Source organism: Lissotriton vulgaris, chromosome 12 (assembly GCF_964263255.1).
Source record: "Lissotriton vulgaris chromosome 12, aLisVul1.2, whole genome shotgun sequence".
Lineage (NCBI taxonomy): Eukaryota > Metazoa > Chordata > Amphibia > Caudata > Salamandridae > Lissotriton > Lissotriton vulgaris.
In genome coordinates this window covers 487,986,873-488,013,693 of record NC_141700.1, presented here as the reverse complement: position 1 = coordinate 488,013,693, position 26,821 = coordinate 487,986,873, and the positions used below count along the sequence as shown (strand labels likewise).

General features: G+C 44.5%; 1 protein-coding gene across 1 annotated transcript in view; it reads right to left on the bottom strand.

The window, feature by feature from the left end:
* LOC147676819 (uncharacterized) overlaps positions 1-26,821 on the bottom strand; it is a 500,104-nt gene that overhangs the window by 350,131 nt on the left and 123,152 nt on the right. The window contains exon 2 of the mRNA XM_086945234.1: positions 8,981-9,032. Coding sequence (XP_086801360.1) covers positions 8,981-9,032 — 52 coding nt within the window. The remainder of the gene's footprint in view (positions 1-8,980; positions 9,033-26,821) is intronic.

The window sequence follows — 26,821 nt, the reverse complement described above, 5'->3', positions numbered from 1 at the left end:
CTTGGTTAGGCTCCAGGTAGTTGGATGTTTCTATAAAATTGGATATGCAGCTGGTAACATGGGCTTCGAGCAGTTTGGCGCCATAAGTGAGGAGGGATATGGGGCGGTAGTTGGAGAGATTGGAGGGATCAGCCCCCGGTTTCTTAAGAAGAGGGACTAAAGTAGCGTCTTTGAATGAGTTGGGGACTATTCCTTGTAGTAGGGATGTGTTCAGAAGGGGGAGTATACCTTGAGGTAGTGAGGTATAGACTTCCTTTAGTATGTGCGGAGGGCAGGGATCATTGGGGGACCCAGATTTTACACGGTTCATCAGTTCCAGCAGTTTGGGTGGATCGATGGGGGGGATTTCCTGGAGTGTGTGTGGGTTGCTGCTAATGTCCAGGTTGTCAGCCATGGCATGGTTGGTAAGAATACTATTTTTTATGGTGTCGATCTTCTCCTTAAAGAAGTCATTGAGCCGGTTGCACATCATTTGGGATGGTGTTTGAGAGGGAGAGGTTCTAGAGTCGTTACACAAATCGTTTACGACTCTGAAGATTTCTCTTGTTTTATTTTGAGCATTAGATATTTTTTCGGAGAAAAAGGCTGCTTTGGCGGATAGGATAGCACTCTTGTAAACTGTACGAGCAGTCGTGTAGGATGTTCTATCTTCTTGGTGGAAGCCATGCCTCCATTTCCTTTCCAGTTGGCGAAGTTCTAATTTTTGTTTTTTTAGGTCGGCAGAAAACCACCTGTGGGCGTCCGTGCGGCGGGCGCGGGCGAATCTGGTTAAGGGAGCATGTTCGTTGCATGCAGATAGAAGCCATTCAGTGTGAGCCTTATCCATCGAATTGATATCGATGTCAGGGGCCGAGGGGGGGATAGAGTTAGTCAGGGTGGATAGGAAATCATGGTGGTTTAAAGATCTCCATTTCCTGGCTAGCCCTCCCAAGGGCGCATGATTTTTGGAATTGCCTTGAGAGGTAAGGGAGAATTTTAGCAGATGGTGGTCAGACCATATGCATGGTGAAGCCGTGGGGTTGGAAGTGGAAATATTATGGGACCAGATGTGGTCCAAAATATGTCCTTTTTCGTGGGTGGGGGTCGAGACGTGTTGACGGAAGTTTAGATTGGAGAGGAGCTCAAAAAGTTCTGTAGCATGAGGTCCGGCTTCCAGACTATTATACCAGTAGTTAAAATCTCCTATTACCATGACTTTATCGTAGTCAACGACTAAGGTGGCCAATTGCTCAGTCAGGGAGACTGGGAAGGAGGGCATTGATGTGGGCGGACGATAAATCAGTGCAAGTACCATGGTTCCTATATTAGTGTCAAATTTGATGACTAGGTTTTCAGTTTCTGATAAGTCTAAAGAGGGTAAAGTAGTGAACGTGTGGTCTTTGTGGATGATGGCCGCGACGCCGCCTCCAGATTTTCCTGTTTTTCTGTTTGCAGACAGGATGTAGTAGTCGGCTGGTAGGGCAGTAAGGATATCTGGTAAGGAGTCTGCTGTGAGCCATGTTTCGGAGACAAATAGTATGTCTGGTCTGTCAGACTTGAGTAGTAGAAAGATGTCTAGTTGGTGTTTGACCAGGGATCTGGTATTCAGATAAAGGCAACGGAAGGTCAGAGTCTTGGGATTGGAGGGGGGCTTGGAAGGGTTACGGCTTTGAGGTGTGGTGGAGGGTAACACGTGCGTATGATTTTAAGGATAGATGTTGTTGGCCTTGGGACGAGCGAGTGTGGTCGGATCAACAGGAGGGAGGCTGGTGTTCTGTAGGGAAAGCAGTTCAGGGGAGGTGTACCTGATGTGTTCTCCATTCTGCCTGGTCCCTGGGCCCGTCCAGGCGCGGACGGGCGCAGACGGGCTTGCCTTAGGCGCGCCCGCTGCGCTCGTCCGCTGCGCGTCCTTGGAAAGCACATGTTTATGAGGTGACTGGAGGAAGCGAGGGGGCGTGGCCTCGCTCAAGTGGGCGTGGCTTGTGCGAGCTGGGGAGGGGAGAAGGCGGCAAAGTGGCCCTGAGCTTCGGGACAGCGCTGGAAATCGCTGCGCGACTGCTGCAGGGGGCGCCAAGTCCCAAGTGAAGGTGATCAGGGGGGGAAAGTATTTTTTAAAACACAAGTAAAATACACAAGTCAATTCAGTATTAGTAGCGCAAATCTCCCGGCTTCCGCCTCAGGAGTATCAAAGGTCTCTCTGGCGCGCTCGTATTCAGCGCGGCGTTATATGCGTCAGCGAGGGGGCGTGGCCTCGCTCAAGTGGGCGTGGCTTGTGCGAGCTGGGGAGGGGAGAAGGCGGCAAAGTGGCCCTGAGCTTCGGGACAGCGCTGGAAATCGCTGCGCGACTGCTGCAGGGGGCGCCAAGTCCCAAGTGAAGGTGATCAGGGGGGGAAAGTATTTTTTAAAACACAAGTAAAATACACAAGTCAATTCAGTATTAGTAGCGCAAATCTCCCGGCTTCCGCCTCAGGAGTATCAAAGGTCTCTCTGGCGCGTTCGTATTCAGCGCGGCGTTATATGCGTCAGCGAGGGGGCGTGGCCTCGCTCAAGTGGGCGTGGCTTGTGCGAGCTGGGGAGGGGAGAAGGCGGCAAAGTGGCCCTGAGCTTCGGGACAGCGCTGGAAGTCGCTGCGCGACTGCTGCAGGGGGCGCCAAGTCCCAAGTGAAGGTGATCAGGGGGGGAAAGTATTTTTTAAAACACAAGTAAAATACACAAGTCAATTCAGTATTAGTAGCGCAAATCTCCCGGCTTCCGCCTCAGGAGTATCAAAGGTCTCTCTGGCGCGCTCGTATTCAGCGCGGCGTTATATGCGTCAGCGAGGGGGCGTGGCCTCGCTCAAGTGGGCGTGGCTTGTGCGAGCTGGGGAGGGGAGAAGGCGGCAAAGTGGCCCTGAGCTTCGGGACAGCGCTGGAAATCGCTGCGCGACTGCTGCAGGGGGCGCCAAGTCCCAAGTGAAGGTGATCAGGGGGGGAAAGTATTTTTTAAAACACAAGTAAAATACACAAGTCAATTCAGTATTAGTAGCGCAAATCTCCCGGCTTCCGCCTCAGGAGTATCAAAGGTCCTTAGTATTATACATCCAGCATGTGATTGGGTTATGAAAACACTTTCCAATTTTTGTCAAGACACCATTCTCTTCACACTATTACTGTCACTAATACTTACAGTCCTAATATTTTATATCATATGTAAGACAATGACATGTTTCAGATAGACTACGAAACATGGTGATAAATGAAAAAAGCACACCTGCTTTAAGCGCTCGGTAAATTACAAAATACTTGTTTAGGAAAAGAGATACAACTAATACGAAATATGTTTATTTTATTCAACATTGTATTTCTTTTTAATTTGTGTTTTTTTCTGTGTTGACACACCCTTAGTTGTTACATTTTATCTTGCATTTGTCATGATTCACAGGTAAATTTTAATCACAACGAAGCACAATACCTTCAGGTTTTATGTTTTTACAAGTCAAAGGACGACACCCTTTAATTCCATAATTTACAGCTAATCGCACTGGTCATAAATTTAATAAGCACTTGCGTTGAGCAGTGCAGCACGTGGTGGATAGTGCTCACTTTTTAAAACGTTTTGAGTGCTCCAGATCTTTTTGATAGGATGGCTTTATCCTGGACAGTCATGGGTCCAGGATAAAGCCATCCTATCAAAAAGATCTCACGCATGGATGGTATTAAATACATACCAGACACAAGCCGCCCAGCCTTATCTCGGTCTAGGTTACGCAAAAAAAACCAAACTGTCCTTCTTAAGATACAGACTGGGCCTGCTACCATGCATTCAACACCTTCCTCACTGGCTGAGATCGGAAGCAGGAACACTATGCAGGCTATGTGGCATCGGGGCAGAAGATATGCTGCACCTACTATGCTCGTGTGAGGAACTGCAAGAAGAAAGGAAGCTTCTGCTGAAACGCCATTTTATTCTACAGGGGTACGCACACGAAGGAGCGCAGTGCTAACCTGCTTCTCAGCACAGGACCCTCAGCTGAGCTGCGGCTTCGTGAAATTTTTAAAAGCAGTGGAAAAAACAATTACTAAAAATTAATCCATGAAAAATCCACAAAATAGGACATCTGTTTTAACTTACATTGTGGAACCATCTATGTTGCAAATTTAATGAATTTTATGGAAAACACGAATAGACTAGCAGGCCTACAAACTGGATGGGAAGTACAGTACGGCCCAATGTAGGCGGCGTGCAAACAAAATCACTTTTTATGCTGAATTGTTTAAGCTTATCTTACTATAGTACAGCATTGATCTTAAACGCATGTCTTTTATGCAGCATTTTAACTTCTTTATTGTGTTATTGTATCGCATTGGTTTTAATTAACTGTGCAATAAACTATAAACTGAAACTGAAACTGAGTGCTCCAGGTGACGTCCCTTTTCATGTCTAGTGTTACTGTAGCTACATTGCAACAACATTTAAAGAATGAAAACAAAAAACGTTTTCTTAAGACTTTTCTCTCTTGTGCAGAGCTGGTGGAAACGTGTCTGCTACTAAACGGAGGCAAAACTATGTGTACGACAAGGAGATGACTTTTCCTTGTCCATCCAGAATAACTAAGCCAGAACAAGCACTGTCAAGTCACTAGTTTATTGTATATGATTAATTAAAATCATTACAATTTGCAATATAAAATATTTCGACAAAGAAAACTGCGCAATTTTTTAAAAATCCAAACCACAATGATACTGCACATAAGATGTTACTAACGATTTAAACAGAATTTCAAGTCCATGTTATTCCGATATTTCCAGGTGCTCGGGTAACTGCTTTGTTCAAAGATGAATTAACCTGGTCTGTCAGCTCAAATGTGCCTAGAAAAGATGCTACACTTTACAATAACATTTGCTCGACTACTTTTATCTGTTAAGTCTGCTTATTGCCAGTGCTGAGATGAAGCCCATGTCGACCTTATTCATGCTTTTTGTCTTCTTCTAAATCGTCTTGCCTTAAAAGTTTCTTTACTTTTACCAGATATTTTACACCCCGGCAAGCCAAGATTATGGAGGATCCTTCCAACCAACATATCACCGTTTGCCTGCATGTGCGAATGTTTAATTCGTTCAAAATGGGCTTTAAGAGCCGGTTCCTTACATCCTTAACTGCTGGGCAAAAGCACAGCAGGTGAGTTAGCGTTTCATTACGAAAACCGCATAGGCGACAGTGTGCTGCGTGTTGGTTGTTTTTCCAGGAAGGCTGTAGGTCTTTCGAATCATGCATTCCCAGCCAGTAATCAATAAAGTTCTTTTTCAGCTCAGCGCTGAAATGGGTTACTAAGTAAGCCTGTGGCACATAAGAATTGATCACTGTCCACCCATGCCTGCGTTTTGATGTTGTTATTTTATCTTCTACGATGGACTTCCTCTTTGCTATGTTATTTAGCGTTTTACCAAATACTGCCCAATTTACCATGCTGTCCCATATCGTTTGTGTATCCAGTTCTGCCAATGATTTTCTCAGACGGTTTCCCCATGTATTTGGGATGTCTTAATCCATCTGGATTTTAATTTCATTCCAGCATAGACTATTCAATGACCCCGGCTCAGATGTACAAAATTTCTGATATAACTTCACGAAGCCGCTCATGCTTCAGAACTTTTGATTCTGAAGGCCGAATTCCAGCCGAACCTGAGCTGGGCAGGCTGACTTTGGTAAGTTGAATACAGCTTTATTTACCTTCGTCTGGAGTTTATTTAATAGTTCTACCTCTTTACCGCACCAGACTACTAAAGCATATGACAATGTGGGGAGAATTTGTGCTGCCATCACTTTTAAAAGATGGACATAGTTCGGGCAGTCATATTTTTTATACAGTACTCTATATGCAAAAATTAATGATTGCGTTTTTGCTTTTAGGTACATTTTGTGTTCCTTATTTGTAGGCCTTGCCCCAATTTTAAACCTAGATATTTGTAGGATGCTTGTTCTTCTACTATTGTCTCTTTTACCAACCATTTAAACTTGGTTTTTCTGGGGTCCACTAGACGTATAATCTTTGTTTTCTCTTTATTAAGTTCCAACATTTCTCGGTCCAAGTATTTTACTAAGTTATTGATTGCTCTTTGTAACCCAATAGGGGTTTTACTCAGCACCACTATGTCGTCTGCATACTGTAGGAAGGGTATTGGCTCTTTGGAAAGGTTTGGTGGATGGCAATCGGCTGCTTGAATGTCTTTAATGATGTCTGCCATAAATAAATTGAAAAGGAACGGGGCAAGGACGCAGCCTTGTTTTAGGCCTTGCTGTGTGTAAATGCTGGTGGTGGTGCTTTGTCCATTGCCTAATTTCACTCTTGCCCAGGGTGAAATTAGGCAATGGACAAAGCACCACAAAGCAGACCAGGCACTGACGAGCAATGGCTGAAAGTAAACATTTTAACAAGCCAGTGTGCTTGGTTGTCATAGTTGCTCTGCAGAGCTTTAATGCCCATTGGGGAAAAGGGACCATTGTGTGCTGTGCAAGGATGAGGACGGGCAACAGAAACAATCCCTTCGTGAAATCGCCTCAGCTGAAACAGGCACCCAAAGGAGGGACAGTTCAGAGGAATAGACCATTAGAAGGCCAGCATTCTGGATTGGCACAATAAAAAAAAATGGCAATTGGTGGGTTTGCCCAAAGCCCATAGAAGAGGATACAACAGGGCAATCAGGCTCGACCTAAAAATAACAGCGATAGAGAGCTTTAGGCCAGCTTGCTTTCTGGACGTGCTGTTCACATTTTGGATTAACTTACAAACAGCTTACATAGAGAGGCAATAGATCAGGCCTCCTTACCCCATTGTTTCTCTAAAAAGGTCATTCACATTTAGGATTAGGCCATATAAATTCATTCAGTGTTTCACTTGTCAGTGACCAGTGGCGAGTCTTTACGTCTGAGTCTTCATTGGGAAGAGAAGCAGTGGAGCCCTTATCTGGTGAAAATGTCTTGGCCATCTCTTGTCCTGGCGTCACCAAGAGCCCACCCCTGTATCCATGAACTGCATGGGACTGGCGAGGCGCCTATTGCACAACTCCACATAATGAAGAAGGAAGTCAGCCATGCCTGCACACCAGAAAAGGAGCACATGTGATATATTGCAAATGTCCCAAAAATAAGACTCTCTTCACCAGGAAACACTCGGGGGAGAGGCACAACAGTCCACACTGATTACTGGGATAGTTTTTCTTTCTAGTGTATTCAGCGGTATTGCAAGACATTTCAGTAGGCAGAGGTGCCAACTAGATATGGATTTAAATGACGGTTTACACATGTCAGTGAATAAGGGTAACTAATTTACTTTGAAGGCATTGCTAGGAGTATCCATTTATAACTGGTTCACATTCTAAAGGATTTTAAGGTTTTTGGGATATTGAGGAATGCAGTAGCGGCCAGCAGAGATCGGGAGTAGTGAAGCAGGCAGTACCTCTTCCTAGTCTCTCATCTCTGGGCCTGAACACGAAGCAGCCAGGCTCCCTCCCCTAAGCCAATCATAATGCTGCCATGCAGCATTGTGATTGGTCTGAGCACTGTGAATTGGCGCTCAACCAGGGAATGGGGGCCTGGGCATGTTCTCCATGCAGGATGTAATGCAGCCTGCATAGAGAACATGCAAAATGTGCATGACTGTTTTGGGCAGCACCAGAGTGCTTCCCAAACAGTAATTTCGCACTTGGAGGGGGAAAACCACTCCTCCCCAGCTCTAAAAGCAGAGCAGCCCTGCCCCTGCACAGCTGCGCAGCAAGAACAAATACAATGATAATAACCTTGATTATTATCCTTGCATTTGTTCTTTCTTTCATTGCTTTGCAGGCAGTGGGGCAGAGGAGCAACCACTGAAGGAATGATAACAAACTGCGCCCCATATTTACAAATAAATCAGGCAACGCAGCACAGCAAGTGAAGCTTCTGTGCTCTGTGAATGGAAAGTGCAGAACAGCACCACATCTATAAAGAACTGGCACTGTTTTGCTCTCTCCCTGTGTTGGCATACTTTATGCTGGCATGCACCAACATGAACACGGTTACACAACAGTGCAAGGTTAGCTGCATTTTGCCTAGCATAGTTTTTGAGCATGAAGAGGTCCCTTACTTAATGCAGCAGACATGCAACGAGGAAAAAAACAAGAAGTAATACAAATATATTTATACTCGTAAAATTTAGGGTACTATTCCGATCTCGGTCAGAAGGACTACTAATCCAAGCGAGTCCGTTTCATAGTGTCGATTTCTGACTGACTCCTATGATTTTTCTGACTGACTCCTACCGCTGTACAAGCGAGTAAGTGCGTTGCATGGGACACCTCGTGCTGCGACGGACTCGTACCCGTCAGCAAAGCCTTCCGAGCGACTCAAAGATGACCGACGCGTACAGCGCAATGGGTCCGATTCCCGAGCGACCAAGTATGATGAGCACGTCGAGCAGCCAGATCGAGTCGGAGCCTCCGACTCGAAAAAGCTACGGGTAGCAGGCCCCCTTTACCCTGGGCCCTACGACGTGTTCACTGGAGGGAGCCAAGGGTCCCCACTACACATGCATAGATGGAGCAGTGGAGACCATGCGTCCCTGCGGGGGGGCACATTTCTCCGACATGTGCGTTTTTCTCAAAGGGAGCCTATGTATGCACAGTACAACAGGCTCCTATTGACTTCAGTGGGGCTCCAAGCGACCCGAGTCCATCAGGGCTGCATCGCATCGTACGCAGTCGCTCAGAGTCCAGCAGCCCGAGTCGCTCGGAAAGCTCTACGGGTGCGAGTCAGCCAAAGGCCTTCCCAAGCGAGATCACGTTCGGCCCCTTAGTATTATAGAGACAATAAATGTACCTTTTTGTACAATCTCGAAACAAGTGTATGCAGACCCACACAGGAATTAGAAAATACTTTCAGACGTGTGCTATATTCCTTCAGAAAGGATTAACTCTTTCTGCTTTCCTGTGCAGACTGTTCTAATAATGTGGTAACAATAGAGAAGATGGGGGAGTGATACACATACCTAGCTGAATCACCTTCAAGCTGGCATTCTTGGCAGCTAGTTCATTCAAGGTCTGAAAGATATAAGCAAGTAAAAGTTAATGTTATAATGATATATAAATGTATGACAAGTTGGCAAAAAAAAGTTATTTTTCTCTTTTTATCATACTTTACGACATTTCCTTAGCTTTCTACTTTTTTCATATGTTTGCTCTCAGCCACAAAATGAATATTTTCTTTTTGTGAGCTGCCTTCCACTTTTCAAAATAGTTTATTTTAGTATTAAATCTCTTTATTGACATGTCAGGATGCATACATAGACAGCAATGGCCCCGGCCCCGTATTACTTTATAGAATAAAAAGCTCAGGGAATAAAACAAACAGAGCTGTGGTGCGCTATAGAGCCAATTCCAAGAATGGGCGCACTGTAGATGCCAACCATTTTTACCAATGACAAAGAAAATCAAAAACACCCAACACCCCCCACGCCCCTCCAACCCCCCCTCAACACACCCACCACCCAAGTTCCAAGTTTATTATCCCCCTTTATCGGAGGCTCTGCCCCCTTAACCCTTTCCCGGCTAGTCCACATCTGACAGACGCAATAATCGCAGATAGCGAGGACAAGTAACTTCTCGGAACTCTGAGCCTAGCAAGGACAAGAAGGGTTGCCACAGCTCAGAGTATTTAGCACCCTCTCCCCCCAATCTTAGGGAAAGCTTCTCCATGCCCAAAAAATGCCACAAACGATGGAGCCAGCCCTGAAACATGGGAGTGTGTGCAGTGCGCCAATGCAACAGGATATTCTGGATCGCAGAACCCAAGGCAATAGCTATTAGGCGGCCTCTATGGGAGCGCAGTGGATATGTGATGGGATTCGGTAACCCTAGCAGTACATAAGAAGGGAACCGTGGGATCTCAGTGTCAAAATGGGCATCTACCTCGTCCGGATTTGTTTCCAATACCCCTGAAGCCAACCACATTCCTAGAGCAGGTGGACCAAATTGCCCGTCTCGCCACACCCCCGCCAACATTTTACCTCCCTGGAATGGCCAATCTCATGTAGCCTCTCCGGCGTATAATACCAATAAGTTGTGACCTTAGGGAGTGTGTCTGTAAGGCCCATGTGTTATGCGGAATGCCGGGCCTGTAATAGATATCCTCCTGTCATATAGCTAATTCTTTTCTATATACTGTGTTAAGTTAGCATGAGCTTATTACATGTTTAAACGCCATTTTACCTTTCTGCCTCATTTTGCACACAACACATAATTGTTGTTTTAGCTTTCAACCCAGAAGAGCTTCGTGATTTACTTAAGAAATAATATGTTATTGCTCTGAAATCAGTTTTGCCCGGTACACTGTCTGCACAGTGAGTGCTGAAGGCTGCAAGGATAACTCGACACAATGTTGTTGTGAGGTCTGATCTTCGCACCTCCATAGACATAACACACATGCTGCTGCCAAAATCTGGCTCTAGGCGGGTTTTATATTGTTGTGCTGAACACACATGTAACACACTTGATGGTGCTTTGCATGCAGTGAGCTGGTGGAAGATGATGTGATCCTCTGCCACTGAGATTTTGAGGTATGGGCCCGCCGCCTGCTAAAACCCAAATGAGACTTTCATAGATATAAAATACTGTGCTAAATAGGGAGGGTGTGAATTAGGCGTTGTTAATTCCTATTCATTTCGTCATCTTAGTATGCTGTCACCATTCACCTTTTATGTACTAATAACTATGCTGATAACTTTGTTGTTTATAATATGTTTGCTAGTATTGTACAAGATACTGCGTTTGAGAACCATGCATTAGTAAATAAATATTTCAAACATGCACGTGTCCTCATTTACTCCATGTTCTGGTTTGCAATGATTATGTAACGAAAGAGTGTTCATGTGTTCCACGATACCTGAGGTAATCAAAGTTCATGTTCTGGTCTGTCTAAGCATTGGGAGTTTGTTATGACCAATGAGACACTGTAGCTAGCTCGGTAAGGGGATTTTGGGTACTGAGGTGAGTTTTGGGCCATCCTAATTCCCCGAGGATCCAGGTCTCTATGCACAGTTCTGTAGGAGAACGGAATTCCCGCTACATGGGGCCCATACATTGTTGGCCTTATATCATGACACTCGAGTAGTATATCATTAATTCCTTAACCCCTTCACTGCCGTTTCCGGAACACAGTGGTGTCGGAAAAAACTTCCTATTTTGAAAAAGGTGTTTTCAAGTGTGATTCTTACTGAAAAGGTTTCCTTGAATTACTACCCAGTTGTGCTATAAAGTTTACTTTGTTTTTCATATTTCCTGTGCTGTCATGGCTGCCGTGGACATTCCGCAGCATAGTCGCATTGCGGTGCGAGATCATTTGCGGATGTACAATGTGCCTTTGGAAGGCTTGGCTGTGATAATGGTGGTGAGTGCGGATGCTGCTTACCCTTACGAACTATTTTATTCGTGGGTGACATTTCCGGAGGTGGATGCGAATTCTGGTGTGTTCCACACATACACTCCCACGGCTGTACCTAATGAGTATACTCCGTACAGGGCACAGAAATCTGACATGGGCTCTGACCTCGCTGGACAGCGCGGCGGAGATTACCATAGTGAGAGAGCCCCTGCATCCACTACTGAAGGCGATAGCGACTGATACTTATGTTGTGATTGAAACAGCTGATACAAGAGTTGCTCCCCCTGATAGACTTTTTGAAATTGTCCTGTTAATCGAGGGTGACATACAGCGAACTATAAAAAGGGTATTTTGGGTAAATCTTTCGTCTACATATGACATTTTGCTTTCGGAGGCTGACTGGCCCCCACCTTTTGTGCTCGCAGCTCCGCGAGCGGAGGAGGTAATCCTCCCCAGATTCGCGAACACAGTCTCGAAAGAGGATGCGCTGCATTTTGCAGAAGAGTGGGCTCTGGCTCTAGCGCCGGCTGTGTACCGCAATCAATGTGGTTGGGATAAATTGTCCCCGTGCCACGAAATTCCTTTACGGTCTCAGCCACAACCTCAACCTAAATATCCCATCCGGCGTGAAGCAAAAGCTTCCGCCGCGGCTATCCTTGAACAATTAGAAAATGAAGGTGTAATTGAAACATGTGTGTCACCAATGAATAACCCTCTTTTTATGTAAACAAGCCAGACGGTTGATATTGTTTGGTATTGGATTACCGGCATTTAAACTCGCATTGCCGTAACTGTGCAGTATAGAATACCCACGGCTCTGCTTGAGTGAATAGTCTTGTGCGTAAGCGGTTTAAAACCACGCTTGACATTTCCAACGGTTTTTATGCCCATCGATTGGATGGTCTAAGTTCCCAATGGACCTCCTTTACTTGCGGCGGTGTTAATAAACAATTTGGGCGTTTGCCTATGGGCTATAAGAATAGTCCTGGGATTTTCACTGCCCACGTTGTCTCTCTTTTGGAGAGAATTGACCCAGATGCTTGTTCGTATGTGGATGACATATATCTCACAGACGACGAACTTTGGGAGCATCTGTGTCGAGTCAACTGGATTATTTGTACCTTTGCAAACTTGGGTTACAAATTAAACTTTGCAAAATCGCACATTGCAGAGTACACAGTGTTGTTTCTGGGCTACGAGCTCAACAATGAGGGAAAGGGATTGGCTCCTCACTTCCTGGAGAAATGCGCACAACTGCGCGCTCCGACAACACTGAAAAAATTACAATCTTTACTGGGCTTCTTGAATTTCGGGAGGACATACATTCCGGAATATGCCCAGAGTATCAAGCCGTTGTATGCTTTGATACAACCATCTTTTTCCAAATCATGTTGGCTGCCTGACCATTCAGCTATTCTGCAGTCTTTGTAAGCTGATTTGCTCGCTTCTAAATTCTTACTGACTCGTGATAACCAGACCAACCTGGTGATAAGAATTATCCCTGGGACGGTGGGTTTCACGTACCTGACTTTTATTGAAGGAGACACAGTACCTATTGCTTACAAGTCACACTTGTAAACTTCGGCTGAATTGCGCTTTTCCACTGTGGAGAAAGTTTTGACGGCTGTGCAGATGGCAATTCTTAAGGAACGTGCCCTGTCACAGGGAAAGCGCATGTTGGTTGTTACACCGTGTCCTGCCTTGGAGGAAGTTACGAAGGCCAGTGTACCAAATTCCAAAGCTTTGCACCCTCGGTGGATTCAATGGGCTGCATCCTTGACGTCTCAGCATGTCACGTTTATTTTTGACGCCTCATTACGGTCGCAGGTGTACTTACAGTATGAATTCCTTCATCCAGCTCCTTTAGCAATGCGACCCCTGGAGGATTTCCATGCATCATTTACACTGATGGTTTGGCGCAGGTTGCGCATGGCTCTAAACATGCCTACGTTTCCGCATGCGCCATTGTGGTCGGTGCCATGGTGAACGATGAGTTCAAGTCCAGTGTCGTGCACATGCAGACACTAGGAGACTGCACTGCACAATAGCAGAGCTTCGTGCTCTGATGCGTGCATTGGAGTATGCAGATCCGAGTGTGACAACTCTAATCGTAAGTGATTCTTACTACTGTGTCCAGTCTTACAATGAGAACTTTTTCTTTTGGATTCAGAATGACTTTCGTGATTCCAAGGGTAGCACAATAAAACATAAAATGATCTGGGTCCGAGTGGCTGAGCTTAAAGAGCAGTTGCCACTTGTGTTTGTGATTCATACTCTCGGCCATCAGCGTGTAGGAGTCCACGCTGTCGGTAACTCGCTTGCTGATGAAGCGGCGAAATCTGCAGCATCAAAATATTTAGTTGCAGCAGTTACACGTTCCAAAAGTAAAATAGATGATGACATCTTGGCGGCTGTAGCTGCCTCTGAGAAGGGAGGTAAATATCCTGCGGGGTTCCCTTTGAAATACACATACCACTTAAGTCCCGATAAGGTTCCTTATGTGAAAATTCCTGTGGTTGGGGAACGGTTGATTCCCAACTCGGATCGCAGAGCTACTTTGATTACAGCGGCGCATGAAGGTGTGACGTCTGCGCATGCGGGCGTCTCAGCCACTGTAACTCAGCTACAACAAAGGTTCTGGTGGCGGGGACTGTAAAAACAGATGCGCGATTATGTCCTTCAATGTGACATTTGCCAGCAGATTAAGCCTTCGACTGCTGCACGTCCGCCTCAGACACAGTTGTACATATCTAATAAACCACTAGGTTGCGTTCATTTGGATCACTGCGGTCCTTTTTCTTCTGATACTGCTTATAAGTACATCTTAGTAGCAGTTGATTCATGCACACGCTTTGTGTGGGTATGGCCCCATAGCAGCGCTGATTCACAGACTGTCATAAGAGATTTGCGTGTCTTTGAAGGGATTTTTGCCTGTGGTACCTTCCATTCGAATCAGGGTCCGGCTTTCGCCTCTAAGGCGTATAAGGATGCTATGATTTCATTGGGGGTCCAAGTCAAGTTTTCGTCTCCGTACAGACCTGAGGGTAATAGTGTAGTGGAGCGAATGAACCGTGACTTAAAGCAATCTTTGACAGCTCGAGTTATAGGCACTGGCAGAAACTGGTTGGCCCACCTTAATGGCGTGCAGCGTGCACTAAACAATCTCCCTAGAAGGACTCTGGGTGGGCGGACCCCGTACGAAATGCTCTTTGGTATCAAGATGTATGTCCCTGACCTCGACGGTCTAGACTGCGTGGCTCAAGCCACGGCCTTTGACGTAGATGAACATTGCAATGTTTTACAGGATCTACAAAAGACCAGAGACAGTCTTGCAAAGGAACATTTGCCCTCCACATCGGATGATGCATTGCAGATCCCGGTAGTTGGCGGGCTGCACAAAGTTGGAGAAATGGTTCGAGAGAAGATCGATAACAAGAAAGAATTTGGTCCTTCCTTTCGAGCACCGGTTCCTGTTCTTGGAGTGAAGGGCACAAGAACAGTCATTTTACCACCACTTCCAGGTCGTAAGGAAAACAGGTTTATCTCAATTGACAATGTCAAGATACACAGGGTGGCCGATTCTTCATAGTATGACACCGGCGGTCTCCTGTCCTTCGATATCGAGAAATTCTGTGTTGGCCACAACTTCTAATGCTGAACCAGAAGTGGCCCTCGAGATGCCTGCCATTTCCAATACTCATCACGTTAATAACATTGATGACATAGACTATGCCTATCCTGCTGATTTGTCGATGCCTGATTTACAGACACGTTTGACCACAGAATCCCGATTCTCATTTGACTCTGTTTCAGTGAATTCGAAAAAACCCTCACATCTAGCAACTTATGCCACATTATTTAAAAAACATTTTTTGGTCCCTCCATGGACGTATATTTGGCTGGTGCTTTTTTCAGTATATCTTTTTATATCAATTGGTTTTGTCTTTTATTTTTTCCGTCTGATCGATGGACACTATGTCGAGGAGAGAACATGCATTCAGCATCTTAATGGAACTTTGGCCCCCCTTTCCTCGTCCCATTCTGCACTCAGACTGAAGAAAGACTTGAATTTTGTAAACATCACTGCTTGGCCGGTTCTTGATGGGATTGTGTGGGATGCAGTTAAATTTCAAATCCATGGCCCAACTGAAGTGGTTAATGTCCCTAATGTACTCAGAGTGAACATGGGGATGTGGTGAAACAAAACATACGTTCTGATGATTGGGATGTTCAGGCCGTAGAATCATTATTTTCTGATTTGAAATATTATGCTGCCTTTGATGCTGAAGATTTGTATTTAGAATCTGCTAATTATGGTGATTTATTTTGCTTTCAACATTTTGGTAACCATTTCCTGTAAAAAACAAGTTCTAGAAAGGGTACTGTAAATTACACACAGTGGGAACATTGCCCAGCACCATTACAAGGCAGCTCCAGTACATTTTTGAAAAAGTACACTTATTTTACCGACTTTAATCAATCAAGTCCTGAGTCCTTTTATTTTAAGATGACACAAAAGTCCATGTCCAAAGTTAGACTTACCTATACTAAATTGTTGTATTCAAAGTCTTTTCTAGACAAATTAGCTGTAGAGGGCTACGAGCTATGGAAGGAAACCATTGACCTTAAATCGGTTTGGGGTTCTAAAAGTTGGCAGGTACAAGGCACTGAGGCTTTGCACCGTGCATGTCTCATCCCAAATCATATGTTGTTTTTAAATTCTAGCATTTTCCAGACAACTTGCTTTGGATTGGCTACTTCAAAAAAATTAAATACCACTTCTATTCCTGATTTAGAAGAATATTCCGGTTGGAATAATTTCACACAGTTTTCCACTCGAGAATTGAAAACGTTAATGCACAATTCATCCTTCAATGTATCCAGTTTGTATCCGAAGGGTTGGCTGATGTGGCACAGAAGCTCTGATTCTTGCGAACGTCGCTTTTTGGGTTTAACTGAAGGTTTTACACAAGTCAGGCCTGATCCACTTTTTGATACTGACCATACTGTCACCACTTACTCAGTTGGCAAATTATGTCAGAATTGGCTACAAAATTCTACATTAGCTGCTGTAAAATTACATCTATCCAAGCTGACTGATGATGTGGATTTAAATGATTTCATAAAGGGCCCGGCTAATGGTAGATCTAAAAGATGGATTTATGCAATTTACAATGAAATCTGGAAAACTTCACAGGTTGAGGCTGCTAAGTGTCCTAAGGGCAATAGATCAAGCTAATTTAGAGAAGGTGCTTGCAGTTGTCGATAACAGTATTAACATGCTTTCTTCCCGCATTTATACTTTGAATAATATTGTATCTTCTGTTGTTGACATTGTACATGATGAAGTGTCTGTTTTATACCATGGTCCAAAATCAATTGCGTTCTATTATGAAATTTGCATGGACCCTGCAGGCGCTTAAGGCTGATAGAGTGTCTTGGAGTTACATGAACGTTTCCTCTCTTTTTGCCCCTTTTAATTTAACTGACAAACAACGCATGCTTTCAATGCGTGATGCATCATTTTCCATGTTACACATTGAAAGGTTGGAATCTTTACCGTTCTCTGTAGCTGAGGCCACTGCTGCAACGTGGCTTATCCACGGATTAATCCCATTACCATTCGCATTGTACAAGTTTACTAATTGTATGCGTCACATAGCGATAGGGAGATATGAACCATTAGGGAGCTCATTCCTCCACGAGGCATGGTCTCTTCCGTTCACTTATAGATGCCTGAAAGACGAGAAAGAAGTGTATCTTAATGGGGAAGAATGCACAGAGTCCCCTGACCATTCATTGATATGCAGGCACATCCAGTTACATGGTTCCTGTAATCAGGACCGCCCTAATTTGACCTGTTTTTTTAAAAGGAACTCCGGTTCCTGCAATTGTTCCCACATTCACATTACTGACGAATGGTAGTTATTTGCTGTTGAATAACGGAGAGTGTTGTGGTTTAATTAAAGGTGTTGCTTATGTGGTAACTGTATCAGAACGTGTCGTCTGTTGCAAAAACGTTTTGTATCCCCCTACTCATGGGAATTCAGCTGTATCCATCTGGCCGCGCATCCCAACCTTGAAAGCAGAGTTCAATGGTATGAGTAGAATAAGAACCCTTTTGTCTCAAAAAGAAGTGGCCCTGAGTTCGGCCCGAGAAACATTTGTCCTTCACATAGCTAACACGCGCACGGAGGTGCAGGCCCTTTTGAATACTGATTTACCGTTACATTTCAGCGAGCTGGTTCATCAAATCTTTAATGCCTCCTCCACTTATGGCCTGGCTCACTTTTTTAAATTAGTTAGCAGTGGTCTCGTGACTTCATTCGAGAAGATATTTGGAGTCATCCCTAGTTTTTTTCATTCTATATTTTCAAGTCAGTTTGGTGGCTTCCCGGTTTTACTGGCATTAACTGCAGGCGTTTTGGTGATATTTTGTTTTATTAAACATGGATGCCCGTCCTGCGTTAGAAGCCGCAGAGCCCCTCCTACTGCTGTTTCGCAACCGGATGCTTGATTACTATGGCACCCTGCCGCTTGCGACTTTAAGCACGGCATTTGGATTATCGTTTTGATTTTCCTATTTCATGTGTGTCCAGCCTGTGTTTCATTGCCTGAGCTGCGATTTCGAAGGTGCCCTTGATTTGTGTCTCTGCTAGACGGTGTCTCCTGACGTCGATTTTAATCATCTGATGAGCCCCGTAGTTGCTCACGAGTTGGTTTGTTCTGGCGAAAGGATTATGGCCTTGGCAGCAATGCATGGACTAATGGTACATTGGGACATACTCGCAGCGGCGCATGAGTTCTTGGCACAGAGCGTTCTTGAAAACCCACCTAGTTGTCCTCTGATGATGCTAGAGGATCCAGTGCTGGAGGAGCACATATGTTCTTTTCCGCTGCTTAATTGGTTGGCTGAACTGTTTTCGGCTGATGACAGTGATTTCATGTTGGAGGCTGTTGCTGCATATTTTGCGTATACAGTCCTACCCTGAGATGCCTCGGAGACTTTGTATTATTTAGGCACGTACCCGTTTATATTTTTTGAGGGTGCCTTTTTCTTACAATCAATTCTTTTTATACGCCCCAGGCCTATTGACATTATCTTTAAGGGCCTTGTGTTGAAGAGTTTGGACCATTTATTTTGGCCGCTATAGGCCATCATGTATGCCTTTTCAGATTAGCTTAGCTCATTATTATTGAACTTTGCTTTCATGTTATGCCCCTGTTCTGGTTTTACCTTGCCTTGGTTTTGTCCATGCTCAGATCATTAGGGGGGGGTGTCATATAGCTAATTCTTTTCTATATACTGTGTTAAGTTAGCATGAGCTTATTAAATGTTTAAACACCATTTTATCTTTCTGCCTCATTTTGCACACGGCACATAATTGTTGTTTTAGCTTACAACCCAGAAGAGCTTCGTGATTTACTTGAGAAATAATATGTTATTGCTCTGATATCAGTTTTGCTTGGTACACTGTCTGCACAGTGAGTGCTGAAGGCTGCAAGGATAACTCGACACAATGTTATTGTGAGGTCTGATCTTCGTACCTCCATAGACATAACACACATGCTGCTGCCAAAATCTGTCTCTAGGCGGGTTTCATATTGTTGTGCTGAACACATACGTAACACGCTTGATGGTGCTGCGCATGCAGAGAGCTGGTGGAAGATGATGTGATCCTCTGCCACTGAGATTTTGAGGTATGGGCCCGCCCTGCTAAAACCCAAATGAGACCTTCATAGATATCAAATACTATGCTAAATAGGGAGGGTGTGAATTAGGTGTTGTTAATTCCTATTCATTTCAGCATCTTAGTATGCTGTCACCATTCGCCTTTTATGGACTAATAACTATGCTGATAACTTTGTTGCTTATAATATGTTTGCTAGTATTGTACAAGATACTGGGATACCTGCTGTTTGCTGTTTGCCGTGTGGACTGTTGGAGTCAGAGGCGACTGAAGGCTCTTGCTCCGTGAATCACGCTGGGGCTGTGAAAGACTCGCAGTAGGACGCTACATCTCGCAGGACCCGCTCCGTGGGTCCCGCTTCGCGCTACTGTGTTGTGCTGACCGCCTACATTGAAAGAGGGCATCTCCACTACAGGGCTGCGAGCGCTTGTGAGCAGGACTCGGTTTCCCAAGAGTCCCTGCTCAGCCACTCACCGGAATCACCTGGTGACGCTCTCCCTGGTGGACACGCCCCCCTGCACTTTGCCATAAGAACGTGGAGTCCGTTTTCCCTTTGGATACCTGCTGTTTGCTGTTTGCCGTGTGGACTGTTGGAGTCAGAGGCGACTGAAGGCTCTTTCTCCGTGAATCACGCTGGGGCTGTGAAAGACTCGCAGTAGGACGCTACATCTCGCAGGACCCGCTCCGCGGGTCCCGCTTCGCGCTACTGTGTTGTGCTGACCGCCTACATTGAAAGAGGGCATCTCCACTACAGGGCTGCGAGCGCTTGTGAGCAGGACTCGGTTTCCCAAGAGTCCCTGCTTAGCCACTCACCGGAATCACCTGGTGACGCTCTCCCTGGTGGACACGCCCCCCTGCACTTTGCCATAAGAACGTGGAGTCCGTTTTCCCTTTGGATACCTGCTGTTTGCTGTTTGCCGTGTGGACTGTTGGAGTCAGAGGCGACTGAAGGCTCTTGCTCCGTGAATCACGCTGGGGCTGTGAAAGACTCGCAGTAGGACGCTACATCTCGCAGGACCCGCTCCGCGGGTCCCGCTTCGCGCTACTGTGTTGTGCTGACCGCCTACATTGAAAGAGGGCATCTCCACTACAGGGCTGCGAGCGCTTGTGAGCAGGACTCGGTTTCCCAAGAGTCCCTGCTCAGCCACTCACCGGAATCACCTGGTGACGCTCTTCCTGGTGGACACGCCCCCTTCTCCTCCTTAACTATATTACTCTTGTTCTACTCCCTCTGCGCGGGAGCGCGCGGGAAGCGCCCGGGAGAAGCCCGGGACAAGGGCGGGCCCTCTGAGGCCCTCAGAGGCACGAGAAGGCTAGGCTAGGCCAGTCCCCTAACTACTGCTCCCACATAAGTTCCACAAGTTATCTGGCCATGGCCTCGTGACCTCCCTGCCGCACAAGAGATTTGTATCAGAAGACAGAGGCTAACTACTTAGGATTTGTACTGTCCGTTTGTTCGCCTTAGACTCAATTCATCTAACCTTCTCCCTAGTGATAAATAGTTAAGCATCTTATCTCAGGCTTATAATCTGGCAGACGTTTTTTCTTTCTATTTTTTCCTCTGCCCTTTTCTGACACTACTTGCGTGGGATGATGACAAAGAAATTGAGGTCTGGGAGAATATTGGTAGGAAGATCAAACTCAAAAACCAGATCGAACCCCCTCCGAAACAAGCTTGGTCAGGCCTCCAACTTGAAGAGCACTTGCCAGCTCTTCAACCTTTGGGAAAAGGGCAAGAGTAAAGCTACAATGGAGGATAACAAATCAGTGGTCCTTAAGGAATCTGGAGACATTCTCTCAGATAGATTACCCAACTCTCTAAGAGAATTGCCTGAAAGGAAATTGCGGTTAACAGTATAGTAGAATCAAAAGTAGTCCCCCTGACAGTTGAGAGTGTTTTCTCTCCTCCCGTATTTTCCACAGCGAAAAATAATATTGAATTAGTGCCAGAAGTAATTATAAAAACTAAGAACGGTGTAGAAGATGATAACTTGCACATAGGGGAAACCCCTCAAGTGGATGCCCATCATACACTAAATACATCTCTGACAAAAGTTTCCTTCAACAATGGTCTGTCCCCATTGTTGCTGGATAATGACTTATGTCAGAGATATATAGAAAATGACCCGGTCAAAGCGGAGATGGACCTAAAAACTCCGCTAACATCGACCTACGCTGGCTTGAAGTTGTATAGTAGTACTCCTTCCAAATCCTCGAATTCAAATTTCTCCATTAGCCCTAATTTAAATCTGACCGGGATAAATGCACTACAATGTCAGGGGACTGACAAACCCATTTCTGATTCCCTACATATATTAGAACACTTTTTGTCGTCCATCTTACAACTATTGGAAAAATTTGTGGGGGGATCTGATTGCGTCTTAGATACGGTGACCAAAATTTTAAAGGTCTTATTGGGCACTCAAAAAGAGAAGGATATAGTGCAAGTACAGACCTCCCCTCCCCTAGTATTAAATGGGTCTGAAATAAAAGAACAGCACTCCAAAATCAACAATGTTGTAAATGAAGTACATGAAGATGGAAAAATAAGTGTCAATGACTTAGAATTAAATTCCCATGAGGAACCCCCTCCAAAACTGGAGACTGACCTTTTCCCGATTTTTAAGTAGCAACTGGGAGAAGGAGATAGAGAGGTGGGCGAGGTTCCAGAAGAGAATGGCAACAAAGGGAAGTTACAGGAAATAAAAAAGAATGGAAAAAATAAAAGAAAACTGCTGAGACGGATAGAAAAAAATAGGCGGAGGAAAATCCTCTTTAGAAAACACCTTAATTTATCGATAAATAATGGGGTTCCCCAAACTCAGGTGGTAGCCGAAAACGAGAATAACACTGAAATTAAGAGCAATATGGAAAACATTGCTCCCCCACCTTTGGCTACGCCAGCAATATCCCTGATTCCCTTTCCTCCCCCCTTATTAACAGTTGATTCAAATGTCTTCTCCCAACAAGTTCCCGTTAATAGGGATATAACAGGGTCCAAAAAACCTGTACTCCCAGGTCAGGATTATAAATCCCCTAGTAAAGTGGGTCCAATACTTAATCCCCTGGCACCATCTTTTTCGGGAATAGTTACGAGAGGTACTATATTGGCAGAGCCCAAAGAAAAATGTATAGATACTGTATGGGTGGAATTTATTCCCCTTTTTGATACCGAATGCATTTTGAACAGATCCCTCCTACTCAAATATTTTCAAGAATCTGCCAACTTGAAATTAATACAATCTGCTGATTTAGATAGGGTACAAATATTAATATCAGAAGTGGGGATGACAACCAGGGTGAGGTTCTACTCTAAGTTAGTAGCCAATCTTATCCTACAACGTTCAGAAGATTTGCAGAGCAGGGGGATAGATGTAATCCCGGTATTGGAGCATACTAGTCAAACTAAGGTCTTTAAATCTAAACCCTCCCAGAAACCCCCATTTTCCCTGCTGCAAGCAGCAACAGGGCGTATAAACAAGTCAGGTAAACTTACAGAGTTAAAAATATGTAAGTCTAAGGACTCCCGCATGGTGTCTTATCCCGCCCCCCCCCTGTTATCTTACCAACCAGATTCAGGAAACGAAAGTGTCCAATGGAATTGGCTCCCCCGAGTCTTGGCAGAAAAACCCTCAAATAATCATTTAAATAATCAGGATCTTTAGCAAAAAACTATCCATAATTTCTTGGAATGCAGCGGGCCTAAAAAATAGTCCGGAGAAATTGGCTTTTCTTTTATCTCTGGAGCAAAACATAATATGCCTCCAAGAGACATGGTGCCCCGATAAAATCCAATTAGGGAAGGACTTTTACGTTTTAGAAGGCAGTGCCACCCTGAACAAAAAAGGTCATGCTAGTGGGGGGATAGCCTGCCTTTTATCAAATAAAATAAATTGGAACTACGAGCATTACCTGGACCCCAGTAAACTGTTCCAAGTAGTAACTATATTTAGGTCAGATAATTCAAAAACTAATATTGGTCTGGTCCTGATTAATGCTTACATCCCACCAGAAATTGGCTTCAATGTAATACTTAAAAGGGTTTTCTTGCATATCCAGGGTATTAGGAAGAAAGATCCGATGACAGATATAATTTTAGTTGGGGACCTGAATTGCAAGATTTCCAATTTAAGTATACATTTATTCAGTGATAAATCGAGAGAGGAAACCCTCCGTATTCCCCTGGCAGTGTTTCCTGAAAGTATAAAAACAAATAAACGTGGTAAAATAATACTAAAGGAGTTGGTAGAAATAGACGGGATCATAGCTAATGGGAGACTCCCATCGAATTCCCCGGCTAACTTCACACATAAATCCTATAGAGGGAAATCGATTTTGGATTATGTAATAACGGGGATCCATTCATTCGAGTTGTTGAAGGACATCAATGTTATTGATACTCCGCTAAGCGACCACAAAATCCTTTCCATCTCGATGAACGTAAAGCCTCCAAGTTGTGATCAGTGGTCGCTGAATAATGACCAAACAAATTTCCACTCTAAATCAGGAAGGTGCTATTGGAATGCGAGGGCGCATCGAAATTTGGAGGTAATGCTGGATACAGCAATCTCCGAGCTCCCGTCCTGGAATGGCTTTGAAATTGAAAATTTATGCGTTTTTATGAAGTCAGTGGTAGCAGGGACAAAAAAACTCAACAGGAAAAAATCTATTAGAATCTCCCCAAGCCCTTTGAGATCTCTAAACATAGAAATAAACAAACTAGTAAGGGCTCAATACCTAAACAGATCGACGGATACAGCACAAAAAATAACTAAGCTAAAAAGGAAAAGGAGAAGGTTATTGTCTAGGCTACGCAAAGAAAAAGAGGATACCATTTGGGTAAAAATAAGAGAAGCTGCCATCCATGGGGAAATGAGGCAATTCTGGTCCCTCATAGGCGAAGGGTGCGGAATGAGAACAAGTCCCGCTCCCATCGCTATTGAGGAACAAATTTGGAGGGATTTTGTTACCAACCTCTATGCAAGTAATAATGAGGCGAACTCTCAAGTGTGGCGAACAGAAATGAGGGAGCCATTAGAACCATTTACAGAAAAGGACATAGATCTGTCTATCAGTGAAATGCGACATTCCGGAGCCATGGGCCCGGATGAAGTGCCCATCAACGTATTAAAACAGAACAGGGCTAAATGGTGCAAGTTACTCTGTCCAGTCTTTAATATTTGTTTACTAAGAGGTAAGGTTTTACCCTCCTGGAAGGGAAGTATCCTGGTGCCGTTGTTTAAAAAAGGAGATCGCCTATCCCCTCAGAATTACCGCCAGATTGCATTATTGGACGCAATCGGCAAAGTTTTCACAAGATGTCTGCTCAAGCGAATAAATATCTGGGTGGAGCACTCGGGTGTTCTTCCACTTGAGCAGACGGGTTTTAGGAAAAATCACGGTACCCTGGATAACTTGGCAGCCCTCCAGGTAATAACAGACAAATACATTGGAGCCAGAAAGGGGAGAGTCTATGTGGCATTCATAGATTTCTCCACGGCTTTCGATAAGGTCGACCGTCAGTTACTGTGGAGAAAGCTACACGATCTGGGAATGCCTCATGGTCTCTTAGGTTTGGTACAAGACTTACACGATAACACATGGTGCAGAGTACTATTGGGGGGGGAAAGAGGCTTATCCCAGCTCATACCTTCTGCAAATGACCTCAAACAGGGCTGCCTTTTAGCCCCCCTTTTATTTTCCCTTTATGTTAGTGATCTTCCCCATAGTATATCAGCAGGTGAAGGTATTGCCCCACGTTTGGGAGATTCATATATCTCTTGCCTAATGTACGCGGATGATATATTGATTTTAGACCTCACCCCAAAAGGACTTAATAACCGTCTCCAATTATTACATGCATTCTCCAAAGAGCATTTCCTGAAAATAAATATCTCTAAAAGTAAGGTAATGTGCATGGAGGGGAGGAAAAAACTGAGGCTAGAAAACTTCAGCTGGGAATTAGGAGGTCAAAAATTAGAAAGAGTGTCATCTTACGTATTTCTGGGCAAGGTTGTTAATAGTAATCTAAGCAATAAATCCCATATTGAAAACAGCACCCACAAGGCAAAATCACAGGGAAACGGCTTAAGAGCACTATATAAGTCGACTGGTAAAAGGCACTTTGGATATCTGTTGGAGGCATTCCGGGCAAAAGTCCCCCCAACTCTGCTTTATGGCATAGAGTTTATCGATCTAGCTGAATGGGGTTTTTTAGACACTGTTGAGGGATCCCTCTTGAGAAGCTTAACCTCAGCTAATAATAGCTGTAGTACTGCTGCCCTTCGTTTGGAACTCGGGCTAAGAAGCAGCTGGGCACAGGCTCTGGCAGGAGTCATTCGCTGGGTAATATGTCTGATCAAGGGAAAGCCAGCAACATTAAGATCCCTAATTAAAAAAGAGTTGATGGGCCCACTAAAAGAGTACTCATTGCTTATAAAGAACTATAGGAAGGCCCTCACACTCTTGGATATGGAGGAAGTCTCCCTCCTTGCCCTTTCTATACAACAACTAAAGCTCACATTAAAGCTTGCCACCTGGAAGTTGAGCTATGAAAGGGATCGTAATTTGATCTTACAAAAAAGGGGACAAACCAAGCTGTTGATTCTTGTTTGGTAAGACAAATACAACCTTATGTCACTTGGAACATGCCCCATGGCTTGCGTCGCTTTTGGCTACTTCTTAGGCATGATCTACTCCCATTGAATAAGCTGCTAGCCAAATGGTATGGCATATCCAATATATGTAACTTTTGTAACAGTTCAGTCCAAGACTCCATACATGTCTTGTTAGTTTGTCCAGCACTAATGACACATCGTCGGCGGTGGGTAAAGCCCGTATGTATCCAGTTTGGTATTTTATCTGCTAGATCTTTGATTGATGCAATCTTTTGTCCTCCGAACGAAATTTTCTGTAATAGAATTTTAATTTTTTTTAAATGTTTCTTAGAATTGTACTAGTTGAATGGCATGAAATTTTGTATATTACTGTCGAATAGGTTGATAACATGTGGCCTTATTTTAATATGTTTAACCTGTTCCAAAATCATATTCATAAATAAATTGTACAAGATACTGCATTTGAGAACCATGCATCAGTAAATAAATATTTCAAACATGCACGTGTCCTCATTTACTCCATGTTCTGGTTTGCGATGATGATTATACAACGAAAGAGTGTTCATGTGTTCCACGATACCTGAGGTAATCTAAATTCATGTTCAGGTCTGTCTAAACATTAGGAGTTTGTTATGACCAATGAGACACTGTAGCTAGCTCGGTAAGGGGATTTTGGGTACTGAGGTGAGTTTTGGGCCATCCTAATTCACCGAGGTTCCAGGTCTCTATGCACAGTTCTGTAGGAGAACGGAATTCCTGCTACACTCCCATTCTTTATGGCTGAGGGTCTGTCCCAGCTCCCTTTCCCATCGTGTCTTTCCTGGACTATATATGTGCGTGTATTTAGCTTATAGCATTCTATATAGGTCAGAGATAAGCTTTTCGTCGGATTTTCGTGTGATTAACCAGTACTCGTATGGCCACAGATATCTGTCGGCCGAAGATCACACCTGGCCGTTAAGTGCCCTATGTCGAGCCTGAAGATATCTGAGCCATTCAGACTCAGGCAGACCATACATCTGTCGGAAATCCATAAAGGAAAACACCCCCCCTCCGTATAAAGATGATACAAAGAGCACCATCCCGCTGGACGCCATTTTGCAAAGGCCAAAGTTGTCTTGCCCTGGTGTAAAATCAGGGTTA